This window comes from Schistocerca americana, chromosome 2 (assembly GCF_021461395.2).
Source record: "Schistocerca americana isolate TAMUIC-IGC-003095 chromosome 2, iqSchAmer2.1, whole genome shotgun sequence".
Lineage (NCBI taxonomy): Eukaryota > Metazoa > Arthropoda > Insecta > Orthoptera > Acrididae > Schistocerca > Schistocerca americana.
In genome coordinates, this window is record NC_060120.1 from 242,912,409 (window position 1) to 242,936,338 (window position 23,930).

General features: G+C 41.8%; 2 protein-coding genes across 3 annotated transcripts in view; one reads left to right on the forward strand and one right to left on the reverse strand.

Moving 5' to 3' along the window:
- LOC124595287 (rRNA methyltransferase 2, mitochondrial) overlaps nt 1-22,149 on the reverse strand; it is a 65,824-nt gene extending 43,675 nt beyond the window's left edge. The window contains exons 1-2 of one of the 2 annotated variants that reach the window (XM_047133971.1): nt 21,879-22,149; nt 21,667-21,806 (exon numbers count right to left, since the gene is read on the reverse strand). In XM_047133971.1, the coding sequence (XP_046989927.1) occupies nt 21,667-21,806; nt 21,879-22,069 (331 nt within the window). In that variant the 5' untranslated portion in view covers nt 22,070-22,149. The remainder of the gene's footprint in view (nt 1-21,666; nt 21,807-21,878) is intronic. The other variant, XM_047133970.1, reaches the window with a different exon arrangement.
- A 28-nt stretch (nt 22,150-22,177) lies between these two features.
- LOC124595286 (WD repeat domain phosphoinositide-interacting protein 3) overlaps nt 22,178-23,930 on the forward strand; it is a 128,941-nt gene continuing 127,188 nt past the window's right edge. Inside the window, exons 1-3 of the mRNA XM_047133969.1 lie at nt 22,178-22,384; nt 22,471-22,647; nt 22,774-22,956. Coding sequence (XP_046989925.1) covers nt 22,318-22,384; nt 22,471-22,647; nt 22,774-22,956 — 427 coding nt within the window. The 5' untranslated portion in view covers nt 22,178-22,317. The remainder of the gene's footprint in view (nt 22,385-22,470; nt 22,648-22,773; nt 22,957-23,930) is intronic.

Genomic DNA, 23,930 nt, shown 5'->3' on the forward strand with positions numbered 1-23,930 from the left:
AAGACCTACCACAGAAAATTTTTTGGAAAGACCTTGAGTAGTGACTTCAATAGTGGCCTAGACGAACCTGATCACATATGGAAAATGCGAAAATATGTAAATGACAATGAGCAGAACACATTCAGCAAAGGACCTTAAAAATCAAAATAGATGCATTCCCAGGGTTGGGTTGCTGGAGGCAACGAAGAGAACAGTTACCTGGGAGCCGCCTCTTGAATACACACTGGGGACAAGCAGCAACCAAGTGTTCCAGCTCTCAGTCAACGGTGGCCTGTAAACATGTTTGGGAGCCATGGCCTTGGTCTAGAAAGCACCCCAGTGCCCCTCACGTAATAGCTGTAAAACCTCCCTCCACAAACGCCCAGGAACGACTGCCCAGAGAGCTGTATTGTCCATGGAGATGAGAAGGATACAATCTTAACATCAAGAGACGATGGTGCAAGACAAAGTAGTTGTGAAGCGGACTGGACAAGCACCCCAGAGGACAAGAAGACCAACCCTGTTGGACCGGGCAAACTACCTGCTTGAAGACAGAGTTGGCAGCAGTTGCCTTGGCAATTTGGGCACTGATCAGAAAACCATTTACTAATTGGTAGGAGGAGACATCCAAATGTTAACATACAAGCTCTTTCTGATCGAACTTGGGGTCTGGGCCAATGGGCAGCCAGGATAAGGTGTCTGTGTTGGCATGGCAACCTGTGGGATGAAAATGAGTATCATAATTGTATCACTGCTTAAACCCCATACACCAACTGCTGATATTGATGAAGTCCAAATGGCATGTTATTGATCATTATATGCTTGGACTCATCATCTAGGAGAAAATATGTCAAAGAAAAGGCATCAAAGATGAAGTCTGGAAAAGAATTGACCCCCTGCTAGGTGCATCAACATTTCCTTAAGATGCGGCACTGGGTATGTGTTGACCATGGACTGTGAATTCACAGTGGCCTTAAAATTGCTGCAAAGGTGTAATTTATAAGAGATTTTCTTAATGATGACAAGGGGCATGGCCCATTGACTAAAAGAAGTGGGACCCACAACCCTGTGAGAGGCAAGCGAGGCCAGCTCCACCTTGGCTTAAAGAGCCAGGGGACTCTGCTTAGCACAAAAATATTCTAGGACAAGCAGAGTGCTTCAAAGTTATGTGGGCTTTAAAGTCTGAGGTGCACTCTAGGCCTCCCGAAAACATATCCTGAAATACTGAGCACAGAGATTCCAAACACTGATAGTGGACCTCAGCAGTCCATGACCGAAATGCCAAAGGCCTGAAAGGTATCAAACACGAAAAAGTTTGCTGAAGTCATGTCCTGCATGACAATAAAAGTAGCATTTTGAGTCACTGATTTATAGGCTACTTCCACCATGAACTGGCCAAGCAATGGGATTTGCTGTTTACCGTATCTCCTCAGATATCTGTTTACTGGAAACAATTGCAGAGAGCCCAGGTCTGAATATGTTTGAGCATTAATCAGGGAAACAGCTGCACCAGTGTCCACCTGCAGATGCAGCCGTCACAAGAGAACCAAATCCTCCCTAAAAAGCTTGCTGGAATCACGATCGGGAAACAGCCCAGATAATGACACTTCTTGAATATCCATATCCGTGGTCTCTGATGCTGCATTTTGTGCAGCTGAGTGGCAGACTACCACAATGTGGCCTTTTTTTTCTGACACGACAGAGTGCCAATGCTGGGGACACTCCGATCTGTCATGTTTGGAGTGAAACGACATCAGCAGGGAGCAGCGACTGGGATGCTGCGTATCTGCTGTGCATGAGCCGCCTAACTGGATGCCCTGTTACCAGACTTGCTTACCCAGGCTGAAGCGGATGATAACGCTGAAAACCATGACATCTTAATATGACTCTCTTGACTTGTCCATGACAAAATATCACTTGCAACTAAGGCCATGGAGGGTCACAGCCCGGGCACGATAAGACTGATGAGTGCTTTTTGCATTGGCGAAGTTCACCCCAAGCAGCCACGATGTGCATGCGGTGATGATACTAGGAAGATGACAATGAACATAAGGAGTCAAATTACAACGAGGAAGGTTCCTGTAATGGGGCCAACAGTCACAACTTGTGATACAAGGTGGAGAAATTCTTGAGAAAAACAGTGCACAACATACCTCAGCAGCCATAATGTGCAAGGCACGAAAATGCTGCCATACACAGTGTTCATATGCCTCCCAATGTCTGCTGCCTCATCAAATGGCGGGAAGTGAGGAGGGAATGGATTCAGAGATGTGTTTTTGGAGAGGAATGCTGGCGCAAAAAAAGTAACTGCACACCAAAAAAACGAGGAGATAGGAAGCTACTCATCACTAATGTGTTCTACTACCACAAGAGAATACCACACAATGACTGACACAAAAAACTTTATTAAGTCTAGATAACTTATTATAATGTGTACACAAGCCAGGGAGTGGCTCACAATAATGGTCCGATAACACATATGCAGAGGTAAACATGTAACCAAGTTACAGCTGGGAGGGCCCATCTCTGAAAGCAGTCGGGAGCCCGATACAGTGCGCGGAGGAGAGGGTGCACCTGCATCCATGAGTAGTGTCAAACTTCTCACTGTATCTGCCAACTACTGCGGAATGCCTTACAAATGCAAAGCCAGATCTTGGGTTTAGATCTATGCAGGTCACTACACACTAATGAGCAATTTCTGTTGTCACAGATGGAGAGGAGCTACATTGCATAGTGCTGGTAGCCAAGAAGTTCGGTCTCCTTTAATGTGTCTGTTACAAAGCGTATAGTTTGATTTAGCTGGACATCAATGCAACTAATGTGAATACTGTTGATACAAACTGGTGTACGACATTCTGCTATGGGATGGACTAGACGTATAGCTGAAGACCGAAAGGGGCACCTGAGGACCACAATGATGTGCTGGCAAGTTTCTGCAAGATGCTGCTGCAAGTTCCAAGTTTGGCAGCTGTTATCAGTAAACTCTTCCGGGCTAAGTTGCCGTGGTCGATCTGTAGAACTTCTTCTCCCTGACGTTTCGTTCTCAACTGCGGAGAACATCTTCCGAGGTGAGTCGACCTTAGGCCATAAGGTCTACAGGAAAGGTACACATACCGATCGCTACCTCCATAAGAACTCAAACCACCACCCTAGGCAAAAGAGGGGGGTCATAAAAACACTAGTGAATAGGGCCAATAATATTTGTGAACCAGGCTACTTACAAGAAGAACTAAATCATTTACGAATGGCCTTTGCGAAAAATGGTTATACAAAAAACGAGATTAATCGAGCACTTCACTCAAATAGAAAAATGCCTAAAAATGGGAGACAGCAACAACCATCAGCTGGAAAAGTATTTCTTCCGTTCATCCATAATATCACGGATCGCATTGGAAAAGTACTAGCCAAGTTTCAGGTAGAGACCATTTTTAGGCCTACTAAGAAAATTAGTGAATGCCTAAGATCAACAAAAGATGCTCGTCACCCCCTAGCCACCCCAGGGGTATATAAAATTCCGTGTAGTTGCGGCAGGGTTTACATAGGAACTACCAAAAGAAGCATCAATACACGGTTGACGGAGCACAAAAGAAACTGTCGCTTGGGACATATCGACAAATCGGCAGTAGCGGAACATGTTTTTAAGGATGGAGATCACGACATAAAATTTGGTGAAACAAGCGTGCTAGCGAGGACGTCGCACTATTATACACGTATGTATAGAGAGGCAATTGAAATCCACAAACATCAATACAATTTTAATCGTAAAGAAGAGGGATTAAAATTGGATAAGATATGGCGGTCGACGTTGCATCAATCACGTGACAATCGATTGCCTGCAATCGAGAGAACAGACGATAGCCAGAGATAGCTGCACATCGACGCCATGTGACGTGTGGTGGCGCCCCCTACGATCTCTATATAAGCGGCGGCCCCAGCTCCTAGCAGCCAGTCGTCGACTCACCTCGGAAGATGTTCTCCGCAGTTGAGAACGAAACGTCAGGGAGAAGAAGTTCTACAGATCGACCACGGCAACTTAGCCCGGAAGAGTTTACTGATAACAGTACCTTCACTTTGATAGCTGCCATCCTTTCCACATCAAACGCTCCCTTCCCTACAGCCTAGGTATTCGTGGCAAACGTATCTGCTCCAGTGACGAATCCCTCAACAACTACACCAATAACCTGACCAGTGCTTTCCTCTCCTGCAACTATCCTGCAGACCTTGTCCACAAACAGATTTCCCGAGCAATACATTCCTCCCCGTCCAACAACAATGTTCCTACCCCCAGACCACACAGAAGCATCCCCCTTGTCACCCAATATTATCCTGGCCTCGAAAACATCAACAAATTACTCTGCCAGGGATATGACTTTCTCAAGTCAACCCCTGAAATGAGATCATCCCTTGACAAAATTCTCCCCACACCACCCAGAGTTGCCTTTCGTCGCCCCCCTAACCTCCGTAACATCCTTGTTAAACCCTACAATATTCCCAGACTACCTTCTCTACCCAGCGGTTCCTACCCCTGTAACCGACCCCGCTGCAAAACCTGCCCCATGCATCCGCCCACAACCACCTACTCCAGCCCCGCTACTGGTAAAACATACACAATTCAAGGCAAGGCTACGTGTGAAACTACACATGTCATTTATCAACTGACGTGCCTGCACTGCACAGCCTTTTACATCGGCATGACAACAACCAAACTGGCTGAGCGAATGAACAGACACAGACGAACTGTCCGCCTAGGAGATGCCCAATACCCAGTAGCGGAGCATGCCCTCCAGCATAATTCTAGGGACCTAGGAACCTGCTACACCGTATGTGCCATTTGGCTTCTCCCACCCAACACCAGTCCCTCTGAACTGCGGAGATGGGAACTTGCACTCCAACACATCCTTTCATCCCGCCATCCCCCTGGACTGAACCTACGTTAAACAACCTCACTCCCATTCACTCTTCAGTCTTCTCCTCTTTCCCTTTCCTCTTTAGCCATTCACGCATCTTTTCATCCTACATAGTTGTGTTTATCTTTATACTTTACTTCTGTATGCATCCTCTTTGGTTTGAAGCCGGCACAGTACTTACAGTAGAATATCTTTGGCTTCCCTCTGACAACCATGCCTCCATCCTTGCTACCCTCCCTGTTTACCTTTCCCTGTTGCTTCATAACCTGGGTTGTGAGTAACTGAATCCACTTTCCCTTCTTCCCTTTTTTCCCCTCTCTCCTCCCTGATGAAGGAACAAAGTTCCGAAAGCTAGGAACGTAAATTTTCAGTTCTGTTTTATGTGTATCTATCGGCTGTACTGAGCTGAGGTAAGTACTGGCCAGCCCCTCTATCTCTTTGTTAGTATTTGTTTCACATCTGTAATGATTTTCTATGACTATAGTGATGATACTCTTCTCCTGTTTGGTGAACTACACTGACTTTTAAAACATTCATTTAATCCTGTTGCCAAGCTGCTGATCAAAACACACACTGATGAGCATCAAACACAAGGTGTGTATAGTAATCCTCATTCCTGTACACCAGAAAATCAAAAACTTTATGAATTTGAATGCAAAAATAATTTGAAACTTCCTGGCAGATTAAAACTGTGTGCCAGACCAAGACTCGAACTTGGGACCTTTGCCTTTCGCAGGCAAGTGCTCTACCATCTGAGCTACGCAAGCACAATGCAGGCCCTGTCCTCACGGCTTCAATTCCGCCAGTACCTCATCTCCTACCTTTCAAACTTCACAGTAGCTCTCCTGCGAATCTTGGAGAACTAGCACTCCTGTAAGAAAGGAAATAGAGGAGACATGGCTTTTCGACAGCCTGGGGGATGTTTCCAGAATGAGATTTTTCACTCTGCAGCAGAGTGTGCACTGATGTGAAACTTCCTGTGAGATTAAAACTGTGTGCCGGACCGAGACTCAAAATCAGGACCTTTGCCTTTCGTGGGTAAGTGCTCTACCATCTGAGCTACCCAAGCACGACTCGTGCCCCGTCCTCACAGCTTCACTTCCGCCAGTACCTCGTCTCCTACCTTCCAAACTTTGCTATTTCCTTTCTTCCAGGAGTGCTCGTTCTGCAAGGTTCGCAGGAGAGCTTCTGTGAAGTTCGGAAGGTAGGAGATGAGGTACTGGCAGAAGTGAAGCTGTGTGGACTGGGCGTGAGTCATGCTTGGGTAGCTCAGATGGTAGGGCACTTGCCCACGAAAGGCAAAGGTCCTGAGTTTGAGTCTCAGTCCGGCACACAGTTTTAATCTGCCAGGAAGTTTCACATTTGTGCACACTCTGCTGCAGAGTGAAAAATATCATTCTGCAAATCTGAAATCTCTCAAGGATTATCACCATTTCTTTAGCAAAAACATGGAAAAAAGAGGAGCTATCATTACATAAGAGAGAAAGTCAATTTCAAATTTACTGATATCAGAAGTATCTGCTTCGGCCTACAATTGGAAGCCTGCAATTATGAATTGCTGGAATCGGAAATTTATCTATAATTATCAATATAGAGATCCCCACTGGGAAAATTTTTAATCATCTAAGAACAATTTGACTGTTTATTATGCCACCTAGCAGGCAAAACAAAAAAAAAATGATAGTCTGTGGAGATTTTACTACTAATTTTCTGAAAGATTTGAAACTAAAGAATTCTGGTTGCACCAATGTGAACATGGTGGGGCTGTTCCAGCAACATGTAAAACATGTCAATGCAAAGCTGGAGATGGTGGTGATGACTGTTTGCCGGGAACACATTGCAGTGGTGCCAGAAGGGACTATCAGGAGACAGGGCTACACTAGGCATAGTCTGCACCTCAACAGATTTGGGGGAGGGAGGCTGGTGAAGTTGATTAACGAGAGGATGGTGAGTGGGTGTGGGGACAGACATGGACAAGTATGTCTTGTCATGGGTAAGAATACTACACCTTTTTTAGGATAAACCATGACGACAGGTGCCCTTCTTTTAAAAGCATCTCGACCAGCTTAGAGACTTCTGCAACACGTAAAAGGGAAATAGCAGGTAGCACACTGTAGTGTGCAGTCACCATGTAATTTTGCTCAGAATTATCTGTTATTCAACAAAAGTGCAGTTCAACAAAGTACATCAGCATGACATGAATTACAGTGTTTGAGCAGCATGGTAGTGTGCATTTCACAGCACTGTTGTAGAGATGATGAAGTGCAGCATATATTGTAATCAGATCAGATGAATGTGCAAGTTGCTACTGTAGATCTACATTAAAGGTTGAGGGATCATGTATCTATATCAGGAGTTGTACACACTTTAAATTTAGAGAAGATCTGACCACAGCTGGTATAGATAAACATTTTGAAATGAAGTGCTTATAAGAAACTTATCACTCTCTGTGTTTACTGCTCACCTAGTGGTCATGTAGATACTTCCTTCAACAAATTAACTAAGTCCTGGAGAAAGACTCTGCCCCCCCCCCCCCCCCCAAAAAAAAAAACTATTCTAATACTGTAAATGGAGATATGAATATTAACACAGGTGTTGACGGTGAAATTACTAATTACTTCTTAAACATTTCAAGCACTTTTGTCATGATACAAATGGTATACACTGCTATGAGCATTTCAAAAAGTTCAGCTTCAGGTGAAAACAGCAGCCATCTAATTACCTACAACAGCAATAACTACACTCTCAATAATTTTTACAAATAAAGGTGCTGAATTGTACACTGAATGTTACAAAAGTATATTTGTTTATGTGACAGCATTGAGGCACTGCTGTAGAGACATTTATAAAATCATGTTACATTTCTGTCTGAGGTAGGCCCTTGAAGCTGCAGTGCCCAGCCCATTGCAACTGTCGGGGATCAAATAAGGCTGACTCCGCTATAATTATAATAGTACTAATAGTAAAAGCTATTGTCAAAATTCTGTAAGGGCCAATGTTAGGCCAAAGCATTAGTCACTGTAAAGGTGTTATAAAGCAACAGCTGCTGTGACCAGTACGTGACTTACTGGATGTGTGAAAATTGTTAATAAATGAAGAGCATACTATGCATTACATGATAATATACTTCTCAGTTTTGTCTATGGATCATATTGTGCAAATCCAACAAAATTTCATTGATACAACTAACCTACACGTTCAGGTGATCACTGCTACAAGATGCGACTGATGAGTACTGACCCATGGCGGTGACATTTATCAGGTCAGGAGCTGCAATATAATGCATGGGAAGATAGTCACAGTTAGAGGAAAGCATCACTCACAGTGCCTCCTGCAGCGAGCGGCAGAAAGGCCTTCCACACTTGCACTGTGGGCAGTGCACTGCATCAGTTCATGAATCAGAAGTTCTTGTTTCTTCTGTTTTAATTTAATGGCAGCCAGTGCTGGAGTCCAGGCAGTGCTTAATTGAACACCTGCATCCCTGTTGATAAGATTGCCTGTTGGACAGATATGTAAGGCCCCCTTAAGAACAGTCCCAGAAAGACACCACCTAAGGTTAAGACTTCAGTCTTGTTGTAAAACATGTGATACCCAATGTCCAGGCAATGCTCTGCTACAGCTGATTTAACAGGTTTCTCAGGCGTGTATGACAATGGTGTCTCACACACTAGCATGGGATCTTATACACACATTTCCTAGATCGTCTTTGACCAAACACAATGGAGTCCTCAGAAAACACACTTGATGGTTCTTTGTATTCTTGAAGACATGCTGCCAAAATATGGCACGAATGGCATTGCAATGGCAGCTACCATATCTTCATTTACATCCCTGCTCTGAACTTGCTTAGAACAGAATGCATGGTTATCTGTCTATCACAACAGCTGTTCTGTTGGAATACTATTCTTAGGAGTTGTAGCTCATCAGGCAGACTGTTGGTCTCTAAGACAACATGTGCTCTATGTACCAAAAAACATAAAACACTACTGCGAGAGAGTTGGTTTGCGGTATACACTATTTTTGAGTGTACCATCGGCTTTTCTTTTATCCACGACATCCAGGAATGTTAACATTCCACCTTTCTCCACTTCCATGGTGAACTGATATTCAGATGGAGCAAGTTCAGATGTTGGAGAAACATATGTAATGTTTCTATTCCATGAGGCCATACCACAAATATATCATCTACATACCGCCAGAAGGAAGGTTGGAGACTTGCCAACTGCAGTGCTTTTTTCCCCAAAGTCTTTCATAAAATAGTTGGCCACTATGGCAGACAGATAACTGCCCACGACAACACCGTCCACTTGATCAAAACATTGGTTATTGAATAAGAAATAAGTTGAGGTACACACATGTTTAACCAATGCCACAACATATTTCTCAAACTTGCTGCTCATAATCTCTAATGAAACCTGCAGAGGTACTTTAATAAATAAAGATACAAGGTCAAAGCTAACAAATTAGCTAACAGTTGTAGCTTAAGTGTCTTCAAGCATCCTACGAGATACTCTGAATTCCTGACATGATGGTCACATTTGCCTACGAGCGGTCCCAACAGTGAAGTAGGATCTCTAGAAGGAAATAGATAGGAGCTCCAATGTTGCTCACTACTGGCTATGTATCTTCAGTAGGCTGTTCAGTCTTGGGGGAACTGCAGCCTGTTGGTGCAAGTTCAAATGGCTCCGAGCACCATTGTTGGTGCGGGTCCTTATTTAGTTGAAACAGAAATCATCTTGAGAAGGTCTAATGTTTTCCTCTGGAACTTGGCTGTCGGATCCTCTCTTCACTAGCAATAAGCACGATCATCCAGCAATGCCTCTATCTCACTGTTGTATTCAGCTCGTGAGAGAAGGATGGTGGCATCTCTCTTGTTGGCAGACAAAATGATGAGGTCTTTTTCCGCCCTCAGGTCTTGCACATCCTTCCTTTCTGTTGAACTGATATTAAACTTTTTTGGTGGGGTTTGGGTTAAAATTTGGCAGGTGTCCCTCTTAATCTCTTCTGTAACATCACTGGGAAGTTTCAAAATTTCCTGTTCTTTGCCAGCTATTACATCTTGGCTTGGAGTTGTCCCAGGTGTTGGTGCATAGTTCAACCCTTTCTCAAGCATCGAAACCGCTGCATCATCAAAATCCTATCCGTGAGATTAAACACTCTGAATTGACTTGGTGCATTTCCATCTTGTGATTGAGCCTCAGGACAATTATACTTGTGTTAAATGACTCTTGGACCTTCACGAATGGCGAGTGAGATGAAACATCACAATGACAGCACATTTGTTCAATTAATTTCTTTATTCCGGCCCTTGGCCATAGTACATCATGAACAGCTTTGTGGAAGCATCCAGTTGCCCCTCATCCAAAAAAATAGACGTCCGGCATTGTTACAAGTGCAAAAAGTGGGGCCAAGATTGGTATCATTCAAATGGCGCTGTCAGCAACGTCGCCAGCTGCAACCACGATGACATTATGGCAGCACAGTTAGCGGTGGCCATGAAATTCGTCCAGTGAGTTGGTGGCTATCTCGTGATTCAGGGCAGGCTGCCCTGTCTTGGGGTCAAACAGAGAACCCCAGACGGCATTCTGGGATGTCACCGGGGTTGTCACAGGCTCGTGGTGTAGGTTGACATTTAGTACATCAAAAGGCTGAGCACCTATAAGCTCCAGATTATCATTGCATAGTGCTTCAGACATGTAAACACTTCCATGGTGGCAAATGAGGGAATGCTTCTGTCCTTCCACTAGCATACTGCAGTGTCGGCTGTTGCTATACTGTACCCAGCTGGCTCCTCTCCACAATGCCATTCATCCATGTTTAGCTTTGAAATGCATAACATTCTCGTCTGCCTGTGGCTGTCTCTGTTGCAAATCATTTCGACTCTGGCATATTTTTTGGCTGAATATGGTCGCTATGCAACACTGCCCTCCTTTTCATCAAAACCCAGTCCCTCACCATACTAGTTTAACCTTTACACTAGAGTTCCTGGCAATGGCAACCAGCCCTTCTGGCCCTATTTTGCCTCTTAAGAATTATTCCAATGACTGGTTCCCTTAACCCTATCACTTAATATCACACATTTCCACAGGCCCTCTTGCCCTTCTCCTTAATTCAAACACCATGAAACTTATTTCATTACTAGGCTTCTTGCACAATCACTTCTAATTCTCTATTCCCAACTTATAAGCTTTTATTATTCTTAATACCACCCCCTTTGGTGTTCAGCTTCCTTCTGCTGCTTTTGTGCTTGGGGTAGACAATCCACTGGAATTCATAAACTATGGCATCCTGTCCTAATTCATAGGTACACCCATTAATTATCCTCATCCTACCTGCAAATTGTTCCACAGTTTCTGTACTTTTCTTTGTTATTACCCGTGATCATTCCCTATAACATCAGTCACTATTTCATTTCGTTATATCTCTGAATTAACCCATCTTTACATTCCTCGAAAGTTATGGTTCCCTTACGAGCTTCTGTAAGCCCCTCATAAGTTTTCCCTTCCCCTGTTAGTCTCAATTTTGCAACACTCAATAATTGCTTATCCGTCCCACCTTCCATCTGAGCCAGATTTCCAAGTCTTCCACAAAGGACTGCACATCCTCGGTTGCTTTAACAGAAAAAGGAGCAATTAAACTTTTGACTGACAAATCTATACCCCGTTGTGACAATCACGATTTTACCAACCCAAGCAGTTTTACATTGTGCCACCTTTCCTAACAGTTGGTGTACTGCTTCCGGTTCTGACACACCTTGCATCTCTGGTTCTGCTGAAGCTTTGTCCTTGACAACACCCATTTTGAGAACTAACATTTACAAGACAAGAAAACAAAATACATTAACTTAATTTTTACGTCAAACCATGAGCCATCTCAACTCCTGGCACTGCCTAGCCAAAAGCCCCCAATAATTACATTTTACTGGAACTGATTTCGTACATGGCGCTGTGTGACCCTCAAGGTTACAAGGTTACACTGAACACACCAAACAGGCACTAACCAATCATGACTTCCATTACCTCTAAAACTAAACAAATCCACTGGGCCTCTACTTCCAATAAAATCTACTTTACAAAACACACTACTGTCAAACTGTTCCTCCATGACCAAAATATAACATTTTTTTCTTTGACTTACTGTACCATAGGCTGTAGGCTCAGACACTGTTCTACGAAGGCGATGTCAGTGTTCCGACAACAGTGTTAAATGATACTTGGGTTATCATCTGTGGAGAGAAATGAGATGTCAGGATGACAGTAGATTTGTTCAATTAATTTCTTTATTCTGGCCCTCAGCCATAGTACATCAGAAACAGTTTGGTGGAGGCATCCAGTTGCCTCTCATGTGAAACCACACATGTCCAGCACTGCTGACAGCACAAAGAGCATGGCATCAGTTGAATGCCACTGTCAGCAACATCTCTGGCTGCAACTGTGATGAAGTGTGGCAGCACAGCTGACAATGCCCGTGAACTTCCTCCAGTAGGCAGGTGTCTCCCTCGTGACTCAGGGCAGGCTGCCCTGTCTCGTGATCAAACAGCGGACCCAATACTGCATTCTGGGATGTTGCTCCAAGTATCACAAGCTTGTAGTGTAGGCTGTGATACTGAGATGAGAATCATTTAGTACAAAAATGGTTGAGGCTTAAGGCACATACTCTAAACACTTTCGTGTTGGCAAGTGAGGAAGACTTCTGTTCTCCCGCTAGTGTATTGCAGAGTCGGCTGTGCTATACCATGCCCAGCTGGCTCTGCTTCGCAATGCCAGTCATCCGTGTTCTGCGTTGCAATGCGTAACATTCTGGCCAGCCTGTGGCTCACTCCGTTGCCACTCACTTCTGCTCTGGCATATTTTCTGACTGCTCGAAATGCTACACTTGGATATTTGGTGAGCCTTAGCTTGTTGTTTACACCAGTCTGCTGGTGCTCTGGTGAAGTTATCTGCCCAGTCCCAGGACTTAGCTGAGACATTTGAAGATATATTTGGATGCAGTGATAGTATGCTGTTCTTGTCATGTATAACGTACCTTCTGTCTCTCACTGGGGCTGCACTTGCCTTTTGTTTAATTCTAGCATTGGGTGAAGTGTCAATTTGATTTTTAAATTCAGCAAATGTTGGATAGTTTGCTTGTTACAGCATGTCCATGAGCAACACTGGAGCTCCTACATATTTCCCAGCTAAATATCTTACTTCACTGTTGGGGTCACTCACAGCCAAATGTGATCATCATCTCTGGAATTCAGAAGACTTTATAGGATGCCTGAAGACTCTTAAGCTTTGATGTTGTATCTTCATTTACGAAAATACCTCTGGGCAGAACACATTAGAAGTTATCGGCAGCACATTTGAGAAAGGTATTCTGCCACTGTTTAGACTTGTGTTTACCTACACTTATTTACTATTAAAAAAACCAACATTTTGATTAAGTGGACAGTGTCACCGTGGGAAGTTGTCTGTCTCCCTTGGTGGTCAACTATTATTGGAAGACTTCGAGGAAAAGGCACTTTAGTTGGCACGTCTCCAACCTTCTTGCTACTGGAGGTATGTATATGATAAATGGAATACAGACATTACCAATGTTTCTCCAACACATGAACTCGTTCCATCCAAATATGCAGTTTACCGTGGAAATGGAGAAAGATGGTATCTTAAAATTCCTGGCAGTCACGGTTAGAAGCAAATCTGATGATACAGTTGGACATAGCATATACTGCAAACCAACTCGCATAGGGTTATATCTGCGGGCCACATGCTGTCATCATCCTGTAAAACACACTAGTGTCTTACACTCTTTGGTACATATAGCACATGAGGTCTCCCACACCGACAGTCTGCCTGGTGAACTACATCACCTAAAAATGGTATTCGAACACAATGGCTATTCTGATAAACAGATACGCCACACATTCTGCTCTAAGCAAGTTCAGAGCAGCAATGTAAACGAAGGTTCAGAGGCACCCATTGCAATGATTTCTTGCTGTATTTTGGCAGCATGTCTTCAAGAATAGAAAGAATTCTGAAGAGAAATGACATCAAGTGTTTTGTTGGCACAAAAAAAAAAGTGAAGAATTTGTTGTGTTCAGTCAAAGACAATCTTGGCCTTAGCAAACATGGAGTATATATGATCCCATGCCAAACTATGCAAGAATGTTGTATTGAATACCATCATCACACACGGCTGGGGCAACCTGATAAATCAGTGGTAGCGAAGCAGTGCCTGGACACAGGGAATCACATTTCACAACAAGACTGAAGTTTTAGCCTCAGCAATGTCTTTATGGGACTGTGTTCCTAAGGAGGCCATACATATCCTTATGGTGGACAATTTAATCAATAGGGATGCAGGTTTTTCAATTAAGTGCCACCTGGAATCTAGCACTGCCCATTATGTTGGGAGAAGTCATTCACTAATGACTATTATTACTTATTCTTGGCCATGTTGCTACCTCCTCTCCTAACTATCAATATCAGATCTTCTTCGCTCAAATTCCTTTTCTGTGTCTCACTATCCCCCATTACCTGACCAAGGGCAGCACTATGTTTTACAATACTTATGACCTGGTACCCTGATATTACTTTTCCCTGTAGCTGTTTGTTTACAAACTTCCCATGACTGTTAAATGGTAGCAGCACCTATCTTTTTCCATTTATCTTGTCCTCAATCTGTCACTTAACGTCTTGTTAATGAACTGCAGCATCTCCTGTCTTCTACAGTTGAATGAGGTTTCTCTCCCTCAACAGGTAATCGGTTACATCTGCCTTTAGCACAAAGATAAAATAACAATCTATTCTGAACAATTCCCTTTTTGATCCTTTCCTATTACCCCTTCACATGTCCCACTTCCTCCCCCCCCCCCCCCCCCCCCAGTTGGTCTAAGTCAATTTTTGTGGCCTCAGTCTCTGCCTGAAGCATGTCTTGTTCTGTGAACTTCTTGTCTTTTTTTTTTTACACTTAATCTAAATAGCCTCCGTAGAAATCCCTCCTCCTGACCCACTGCATTGGGCCCAGTGAAACAGCAGTTCACAATCCCAACACACTAATTCCCAAAATACTAAGTAATCTGAGGCAACATGCACAGTTGTCATTCACGGTCATAACATTAACAACAATCATGCAGATAGGTACCTATGTGTTTGTACATATTAGTGACCTTTTCCAGTTGTGTTTACACACACTGATATGAGTGAAAAAAATTAGTGATACCAGGCAAGACTTCTAACACTGAATCCTCTAGTATAAACTTACCAAAATCAGATGTGGGTAATTCATGTACACAAACATTATGAACTCTCACATTTTTACACGATTTGAAGAGGACGTAGGTGAAGATGAAATAGGAGATATGATACTGCGTGAAGAATTTGACAGGGCACTGAAAGATCTAAGTCAAAACAAGGCATCGGGAATAGACAACATTCCATTAGAACTACTGATAGCCTTGGAGAAGCCAGCCCTGACAAAAATCTTCCACCTGGCGAGCAAGATGTATGAGACAGGCGAAATACCCTCAGACTTCAAGAAGAACATAATAATTCCAATCCCAAAGAAAGCACTTGTTGAAAGGTGTGAAAATTATCAAACTATCAGTTTAATAAGACACGGCTGCAAAATACTGACATGAATTCTTTACAGGCGAATGGAAAAACTGGTACGAGCTGACCTTGGGGAAAGATCAGTTTGGATTCTGTAGAAATACTGGAACATGTGAGGGTATACTGACCCTATGACTTATCTTAGAAGATAGATTAAGGAAAGGCAAACCTACATTTCCAGCATTTGTAGACATAGAGAAAGCTTTTGACAATGTTGACTGGAGTACTCTCTTTCAAATTCTAAAGGTGGCAGGGGTAAAATACAGGGAGCAAAAGGCTATTTACAATTTCTACAGAAACCAGATGGCAGTTATAAGAGTTGAGGGGCATGAATGGGAAGCAGTGGTTGGGAAGGGAGTGAGACGGGTTGTAGCCTATTCCCGATGTTATTCAATATATACATTGAGCAAGCAGTAAAGGAAACAAAAGAAAAATTTGGAATAGGAATTAAAATCCATGGGGAAGAAATAAAAAATTTAATTTGCCAATGTCATTGTAATTTTGTCAGAGGCAGTAAAGGACGTGGCAGAACTGTTGGACAGAATGGACAATGTCTTCGAAGATGAACATCAACAAACGCAAAATGAGGATATGGGAATGTAGTCTAATTAAATCAGGTGATGTTGAGGGAATTAGATTAGGAAATGAGACACTTAAAGTAGTAGATAAATTTTGGGTCATTCCATGTCAATTCAACCAATTTGAGAAAATGTTCCAGCTGATACTCTCAGATTTGGCTGAAATTTAGCACACCAATGCTACCAAGTGTGGGACACTCATGTACAAAATTTTAAGTTCTACTGCCAATTAGTTCCAGAATTATGGCTTGTGAAAGAAAGTGGCGTGACCAGGAAATTGCAACCCGCATCTGGCAATCTATCTTCAGACCCAACTTCAGGTCTTAATAACTTTGGAACTATTCCGCACAGTCCAGTGAAATTTTTACAACCCAGTAACATCCACTTAGAGAACACACTCTATGAATCAAAACACCAAAAACATATTTCTGACGGAAAATAAAAAAATCCAAAATGTGATTTTAAAAATGTAATACATTAAAAGGTACATATTGTGGGTGCCCTCTATGCCAAATATAATTCACTCAAAAAGGGTATAAATTTTTTGTGGTAAGCTTAATGTGGCCTAAACATACACAGAACTCATCATGCCCATATCAGTTACAAAAATGAGTTACGTGCACAGGAAAATACAAAAATTTGAAAAATTACCTGAAAAACATGGATTTTCAAAGTGTGGTAGCACAAAAGGGACACGTGGTATCCAAGACAAATTTCAAACACTGCATAAGTATACCTTAATATAATATGTGGCAAACTTTCAACTTGTTATTGCAAGGCATTTATGTACAATAAAAGTTGACAGAGATGTATTTGGTTACGTTTCTTTTAACACGATTCAGCAAGTAATAGTGATGATGCAGACAGCTTGTTTGAGATAAAGCTGCAACAATTGTTAGGAACCATTAGGCAACAGAAAGTTAAACAGTGGTAGTCTTCAGGGACAGAGTGAGTCATTGTTAGGTAGGAACAACAAAGGAAACAAGCAACAATTACAGGTTACTTATGTTTTTAAGATTCTAGTTCAGACTGGTCAGTACTATTGTGGAAAGTCAGTATGGAGGCAGATGAGTGTACTAGTGGTGCTTTTGTTCAAACAAGTTGAAGTATTGGTAGAGCACAAACATCTGAATGTCTTAAAACAACATATGGAACAAAATGTGGCATTCGCTTTGTACTTTATGATCTGGATGAATCGGACCAAGATTTGTTGCTATGCAGATACGGGATACACCCTGTGGGCACAAGAAGTACAGTTCCAGGAAACTTTAGTGTTTGTTATCATCATATGAAAGTGTTTCTGGATAAGTATTCTTTCCTACAAAGTTGTTGTTTTGATCCATTTCAGACTCATAAGAAGACAGTGAAGTGTGAAGTGTAGCCTCAGAGAAATTGATATAAAATCAGTATTGAAAGTGAATCAGTGCATGCGACTTAACATGAAACCAGGGAAAAAGTTATGTTCGAGGTGTCTTACACTGCTAAAAAATGAAGACTATTCTGATAATTTACATGACAGTGACGAAGAGTATCAGCCACCTACAACCACAGCGGATGAGCAATTAAATACTTCAGTGACTGCTCTTCGTTTGTCTCCCATGAAGACACACAAAGTTGGGAAAAGAGACAGGACCAGGTATGGTAGAAGAAAACTACAAGGAGCTCAAATGGAATTAAAACACAAATAGCTGACACACTAATGGTGGAAGAGGAAGAACTATCTGCTCCAAAGGAACGGAAATCATGCCAGAAATACCCTGATTTGGACAAAATTGTGCATGATTTAAAAGAAAAATGTTTCATATCCACATGCCAGAAAAAAGTAGCTATTCTTACCCTTGCACCTTCCAGCTGGTCTATTGACTACACCGCAATGGAATTCAGTGTTTCTACATATATGGTAAAGCAAGCTAGGAAAATAAAAGCAACCCAAGGAGTGCTTCCACAACTTCAGCAGGCTCAGGATAAGCAACAGAGTTCAGAAATAAAGGTGCTAGTGTCGGAGTTTTATGGAGGAGGAGATTAGTGTTTAACGTCCCGTCGACAACGAGGTCATTAGAAACGGAGCGCAAGCTCGGGTGAGGGAAGGATGGGGAAGGAAATCGGCCATGCCCTTTCAAAGGAACCATCCCAGCATTTGCCTGAAGCGATTTAGGGAAATCACGGAAAACCTAAATCAGGATGGCCGGAGACGAGATTGAACCATTGTCCTCCCAAACGCGAGTCCAGTGTGCTACACACTGCGCCACCTTGCTGGGTCAGAGTTTTATGAAAATAATGACTACAGCCAAATAATGCCTGGAAAAAGGAGACTATGTAATGGTGAAAATGGGAAATGTACGTGTACAGATAAAAAAAAGACTTGCTATGCAACATATCAGAACTATATGTAGAATTCAAGGAAAAGTATCCCAATACCAAAGTAGGTTTATCATCTTTTTTCAATCTTCAGCCAAAATGGGTTGTGCCTGTAAGTGCAAGGGGCACACACAATGTTTGTGTATGTGAGACCCATCAAAATTCTAAGCTCATGTTTGCTGCTATAAAGGCCTCTGGTCTGGATTACAAACGTGCAATGAAGCTGCTAGTGTGTGACATCAGTTCCTACCAGTGCATGATACACAGGTGTTAAAAGTGTCCCGGTAAGGCAAGTCTTGCAGAACACATGAATAACAAACTTTATGGTGAACTCCCTATGGATGACGATGAACTTGTTTCTTATAAACAACGGACACACATGGATCGCACAAGTCTTGAAACAAAGCAAAGTACAGTGGAAGATTTTGTTGAAATGTGTTGTCAAAAAACGGACAAACTGACCACACACAGCATCACAGCAACAGCACAATCAGCTTAGCTCCAGTTTTGTAAGGATAATTTGAAACAAGTTGAAATTATGGTAATACTAGACTTTTCTGAAAATTATGCATTTACAGTTCAAGATGCCATCCAAGGATATCATTGGGACAACAGTCAAGCAACTCTCCAGCCATTTGCGATTTACTATAGAGGTGAATCAGGTGATGTGTCTGTCATGAACCTGTACATTTTTAGTGACTGTTTACTTCATGATGCCATTGCAGTTCATGCCCACATTCGCACTGTCATGGCATATGTGAAAAACAAGCTGCCTCACATACATTTTGTGAAATACTTCAGTGATGGGGCAGCTAGTCAGTACAAAAACTGTAAAAATCTCAAAAATTTATGGAAGCATTACCACGATTTTCAGATTCGCGCAGAATGGAATTTTTTCGCAACAAGTCAGGGTAAAAATGTATGTGATTGTATTGGTGCTACCATTAAGTGCACGGCATCATGAGCTAGTCCGCAGCACGCTACAGAAGGTCACATTTTAACACCTCTTCAAATATTTATCTGGGTACAGAAAAATATCTCTGGCATACAATCATTCTATGTTTCGAAAGATGAAGTGAAATCAGTCAAAGAGTTGCTAAAAAGCAGACTAGAACACGTTAAACTGTTGCAGGCATAAGGAGCCATCATCACTTCTCTCCAGCGGACTGTGACAATGTGCAGATTGTCTGGTTATAACTACAGGTGCATGCACAACATGTCTCTTCACAGTGTGTCTGACTCAGGATTCAGAAGCAAAAGTAGCAACATACAACCAGGTTGCTATGTTATTGCTTTTTATGATGACAAATGGTACTTAGGATGTGTTGCAGAGTGCTGTGAAGCAGAAGGTGATATATTTGTGAACTTCATGGCAACAGCAGGACCAGCAAGATCATTTCATTGACCACGTTTGGCAGACAGGTGTTGGATTACTTTTGAACATATTCTTATGACAGTTCCAGTTCCTACCACAGTGTCAGGAAGACAGTACAACTTGCCACTCAATGTACAGAGTACAGTAGCTAAAGTGTGGGAGAACTTCTGTTCGAAGCACAATTGACTGGTTTTTAGCAGTTAAGGTGCAGTAAACATTAATGCATTGTACACAAATGTCTTGCAATAACATGCTGAAATTTTGAGATGTATATCATTATGGTCTACTTATGCAGTGTGTGAAATTTGGCTTGGATACCACTTGTCCCTTTTGTGCTACCACATTTCAAAAATCCATATTTTTCAGGTAATTTTTCAAATTTTTGTATTTTCGTGTGCATGTAACTCATTTTTGTGACTGATATGGGCATGATGAGTTCTGTGTGTGTGTTTAGGCCACATTACGCTTACCACAAAAAAATTTATACCCTTTTTGAGTGAATTATATTTGGCATAGAGGGCACCTACAATATGTACCTTTTAACGTATTACATTTTTTTAATCACATTTTGGAATTTTTTATTTCCCTTCAGAAATATGTTGTTGGTGTTTTGATTCATGGAATGTGTTCTCTAAATGGATGTTACTGGGTTGTAAAAATTTCACTGGACAGTGCGGAATAGTTCAAAAGTTATGAAGACCTGAAGTTGAGTCTGAAGATAGACTGCCAGGTGCGGGTTGCAATTTCCGGGTGATGCCACCTTCTTTCACAAGTCATAATTCTGGAACTAATTGGCAGGGGAAACTAATACTTTGTAGACGAGTGTTCCACACATGGTAGAATTAGTGTACTGAATTTCAGTCAAATCTGAGACTAAGAGCTGGAGCCCCTGGTTGAACTGACATGGAATGACCCTTTTGCTATTTGGGGGGCAAAATAACTGATGATGGTCGAAGTAGGGAGGACATAAAATTTAGACTGGCAATGGCAAGAAAAGCGTTTCTGAAGAAGACAAATTTGTTAACATCAAGTATAGATTGAAGTGTCAGAAAGTCTTTTCTCAAAGTATTTGTATGGAGTGAAGCCATGTATGGATGTGAAACATGGACGATAAATAGTTCAGACAAGAAGATAATAGAAGCCTTTGAGATGTGGTGCTACAAGAGAATGCTGAAGATTAGAGGGGTAGATCACGTAACTAATGAGGAGGTACTGAATAGAATTGGGAAGAAGAGGAATTTGTGGCACAACTTGTCTAGAAGAAGGGATTGGTTGGTAGGAATTGTTCTGAGGCATCAAGGGATCACTAATTTAGTATTGGAGGGCACTGTGGAGGGTAAAAATTGTACTGGGAGACCAAGAGACGAATACACTAAGCAGATTCAGAAGGATGTTGGGTGCAGTAGTTACTTGGAAATGAAGAAGCTTGCACAGGATAGAGTTGCATGGGGAGCTGCATCAAACCAGTATGTGGACTGCAGACCACAACAACAATAGAAACGCAAATAAATTCATCAAGACGATATTTACTCCGTTTTTAGCGTGAACATATTTAAACCTACGCCAGCTATTTCTCTCCTGACGAACTTTTTCGAATTAAAGGAATAATACTAATAAAAACGTGGAACTTTCGTAATGTGAATGGCACAGGCACTCTAACACTCAGTTACCATGTAATACAGACGACATTAACTGTTAACATCAGATTAAAAACTTTACAAACTACTAAATGTTAACAGTGGATAACAAAGTCACTATTAATAGCAACCAATAATTTTCTTTACATTTGTATATTTTTGTGTTTTACTCCTTCATGTGTCTCGCTGTTATTAAAATGGACCATGTACAAACATATAAAAAATGATGCAATGTTTTACCTGTCCCCAATGCGTTAACCCGTTCAACAGCAACTTGGGTCCAACTGCCAGGAGCAGCCCCACAATCTATAACACACTGGCCAGGACTCAGTATATGGAATCTGTCATCTATCTCCCTCAACTTGAATGCACTGCGACACCTATCAACCACGATTAAGATTATTTAGTCACAAACAGACTATTTAAAAAATTCCGATATCAATTACATTAACCTGTAGTTTGACATCTTGGCTTTCTCCACGTAAGGGTCTGAAAATTGACGGAGCAACCACAGATGAGAACTTTTTCCTTTCTTTCGTGGGATCTGTTGTTTCATATTTCCAGTTGTAGTGCTGAAAACACAGCGACAGGTTCTACTGGCAATGCCTCTAACGTGGACAGGCGTTAACACTTGGCCATACATTTCATATAACCCCTCAGACAACAGAGTGGATCATGTATCCTCTTTCACAACCAAACACTTACCGCTTTGCGACTATGTTTTGTTTTGGCCGCGTCTACGGTGGGGAAATAAAAAATCTTATTGGTTGGACGCGAATGTCAATAAAAATGGCTGCAGTAGAGTAGTGGTTACAGCACTACTGGGAAGGCATGTAGATAAAATTAGGTTAAATTTTCTTTATCTTGGCACCGCACACGATTACAAGAGACATGAATTTAGGAACCACCAATCCATACAATAATGGGCTCCTGTATGCGGGTTTCAATCAGGACCAAGGTGAGAATTGTCGTGCGCGTGGTGACACCGCAATGTGTACAGTGTACAACGTGCGCAGTTTTGCTTACAGACGTTCGACATTTCAGGATGCTTTGCATGCGGAATGGAGAATGGTTTTCGAGTGTATAACTGTGATCCACTAAAAGAAAAAGAACGACAAGATTTTTCTGAAGGTGGTCTTGGTTATGTTGAAATGCTGTTCCGGTGCAATTATTTGGCGCTTGTCGGAGGTGGACCACGGCCGCTCTACCCTCCGAACAGAGGTTACTACATAGCTACATATAAGTAATAGTAAGATATGTGTATTTCAAATTACCTCGAACACATGTAGACGTAATAGTTTTATTGTTATGTATTCATCGGTGTATGTAATGCTTTGTTCTGTTTAGTGATGATATGGGATGATTTGAAGAAGTCACCTGTCATTGCGATGGAATTCAATGCACCTGTCCGAGGAGTACGTCTCAGGAGAGATAGAATTGTCGTTATACTGGAAGGTGTAATCAAAGTCTACACATTCACAGCAAATCCACAACAGCTACACGTGTTTGAAACTAATCCAAATCCTAAGGGTGAGTTGATAGATTATAGTTCAGCAAAATGTGTGACTAAATACTGCATAACTAAATAAGTGACTACCAGCAAATGTGTCGATTTGACCCTAAGTGAAATGGCCTTCGTAGCTGCAAGATAAGTCAAAAAATGTTGAACATACATTCATTTGAGAAGTAGGCCTAGTAATTAACTTATCACAACCCGAATTACACATGATAAATCTTTGGCTATTGTAGCCAGTCATCATCAGACATACACTTAGTTTACAACACTTATTTAAATTTATCACATCACGTCATTTCAGATGTGCATAAGTCAGATTTTTTGTACCAGTAACATAATATTTGATAAATTTCTGATTTGTATATTAATTGGTTCTGCTAAGAAATTTATCATTGGAATAAAAGGATTTGGGTCTAGTGTAGCAGGGGATACAACCCGTCGGCTTTGGACAATGACGTCACAAGTCGCCAGAGAGCAGTTTACCATTTTTGCTTTTGCTGTTATGTTTCAGTTTCGTCTTTTTACTGATTGCTTAATAAAGTGGATCTGTTTATTCTATCTCGTGAGTTTTTTTAAAAAAGCCAAAAAACACTTATCAGCTACTGAAGGGAGCTACAACACTAAGAAGAATCGCTTCTCGTTTGGCGACTTGTGACGTCATTGTCCAAAGCCGACGGGTTGTATCCCCCGCTACACTAGTCCCAAGGATTTGGTCATTGATAAATCTTCCACACTTCTTTTAAGCTAAACTTTATTGGTAGCCAAACTTTTATGGGTGCTGGCATATGGCATTATGTGTCAAGAAGTATATTAAATACAAGTCATTGGCTCTGACAGTGACATAATGTTAATGATTGCTATGACAACATGTTTTGGATTGTATATTCACACTTATCACCTGTGTCGGGCAGTTTCCACATTGCACATAGATTTATTAAGATACTTTTTTAAGCCATTCTGCGATATGCTCCTCTCAATTGAATTTTTC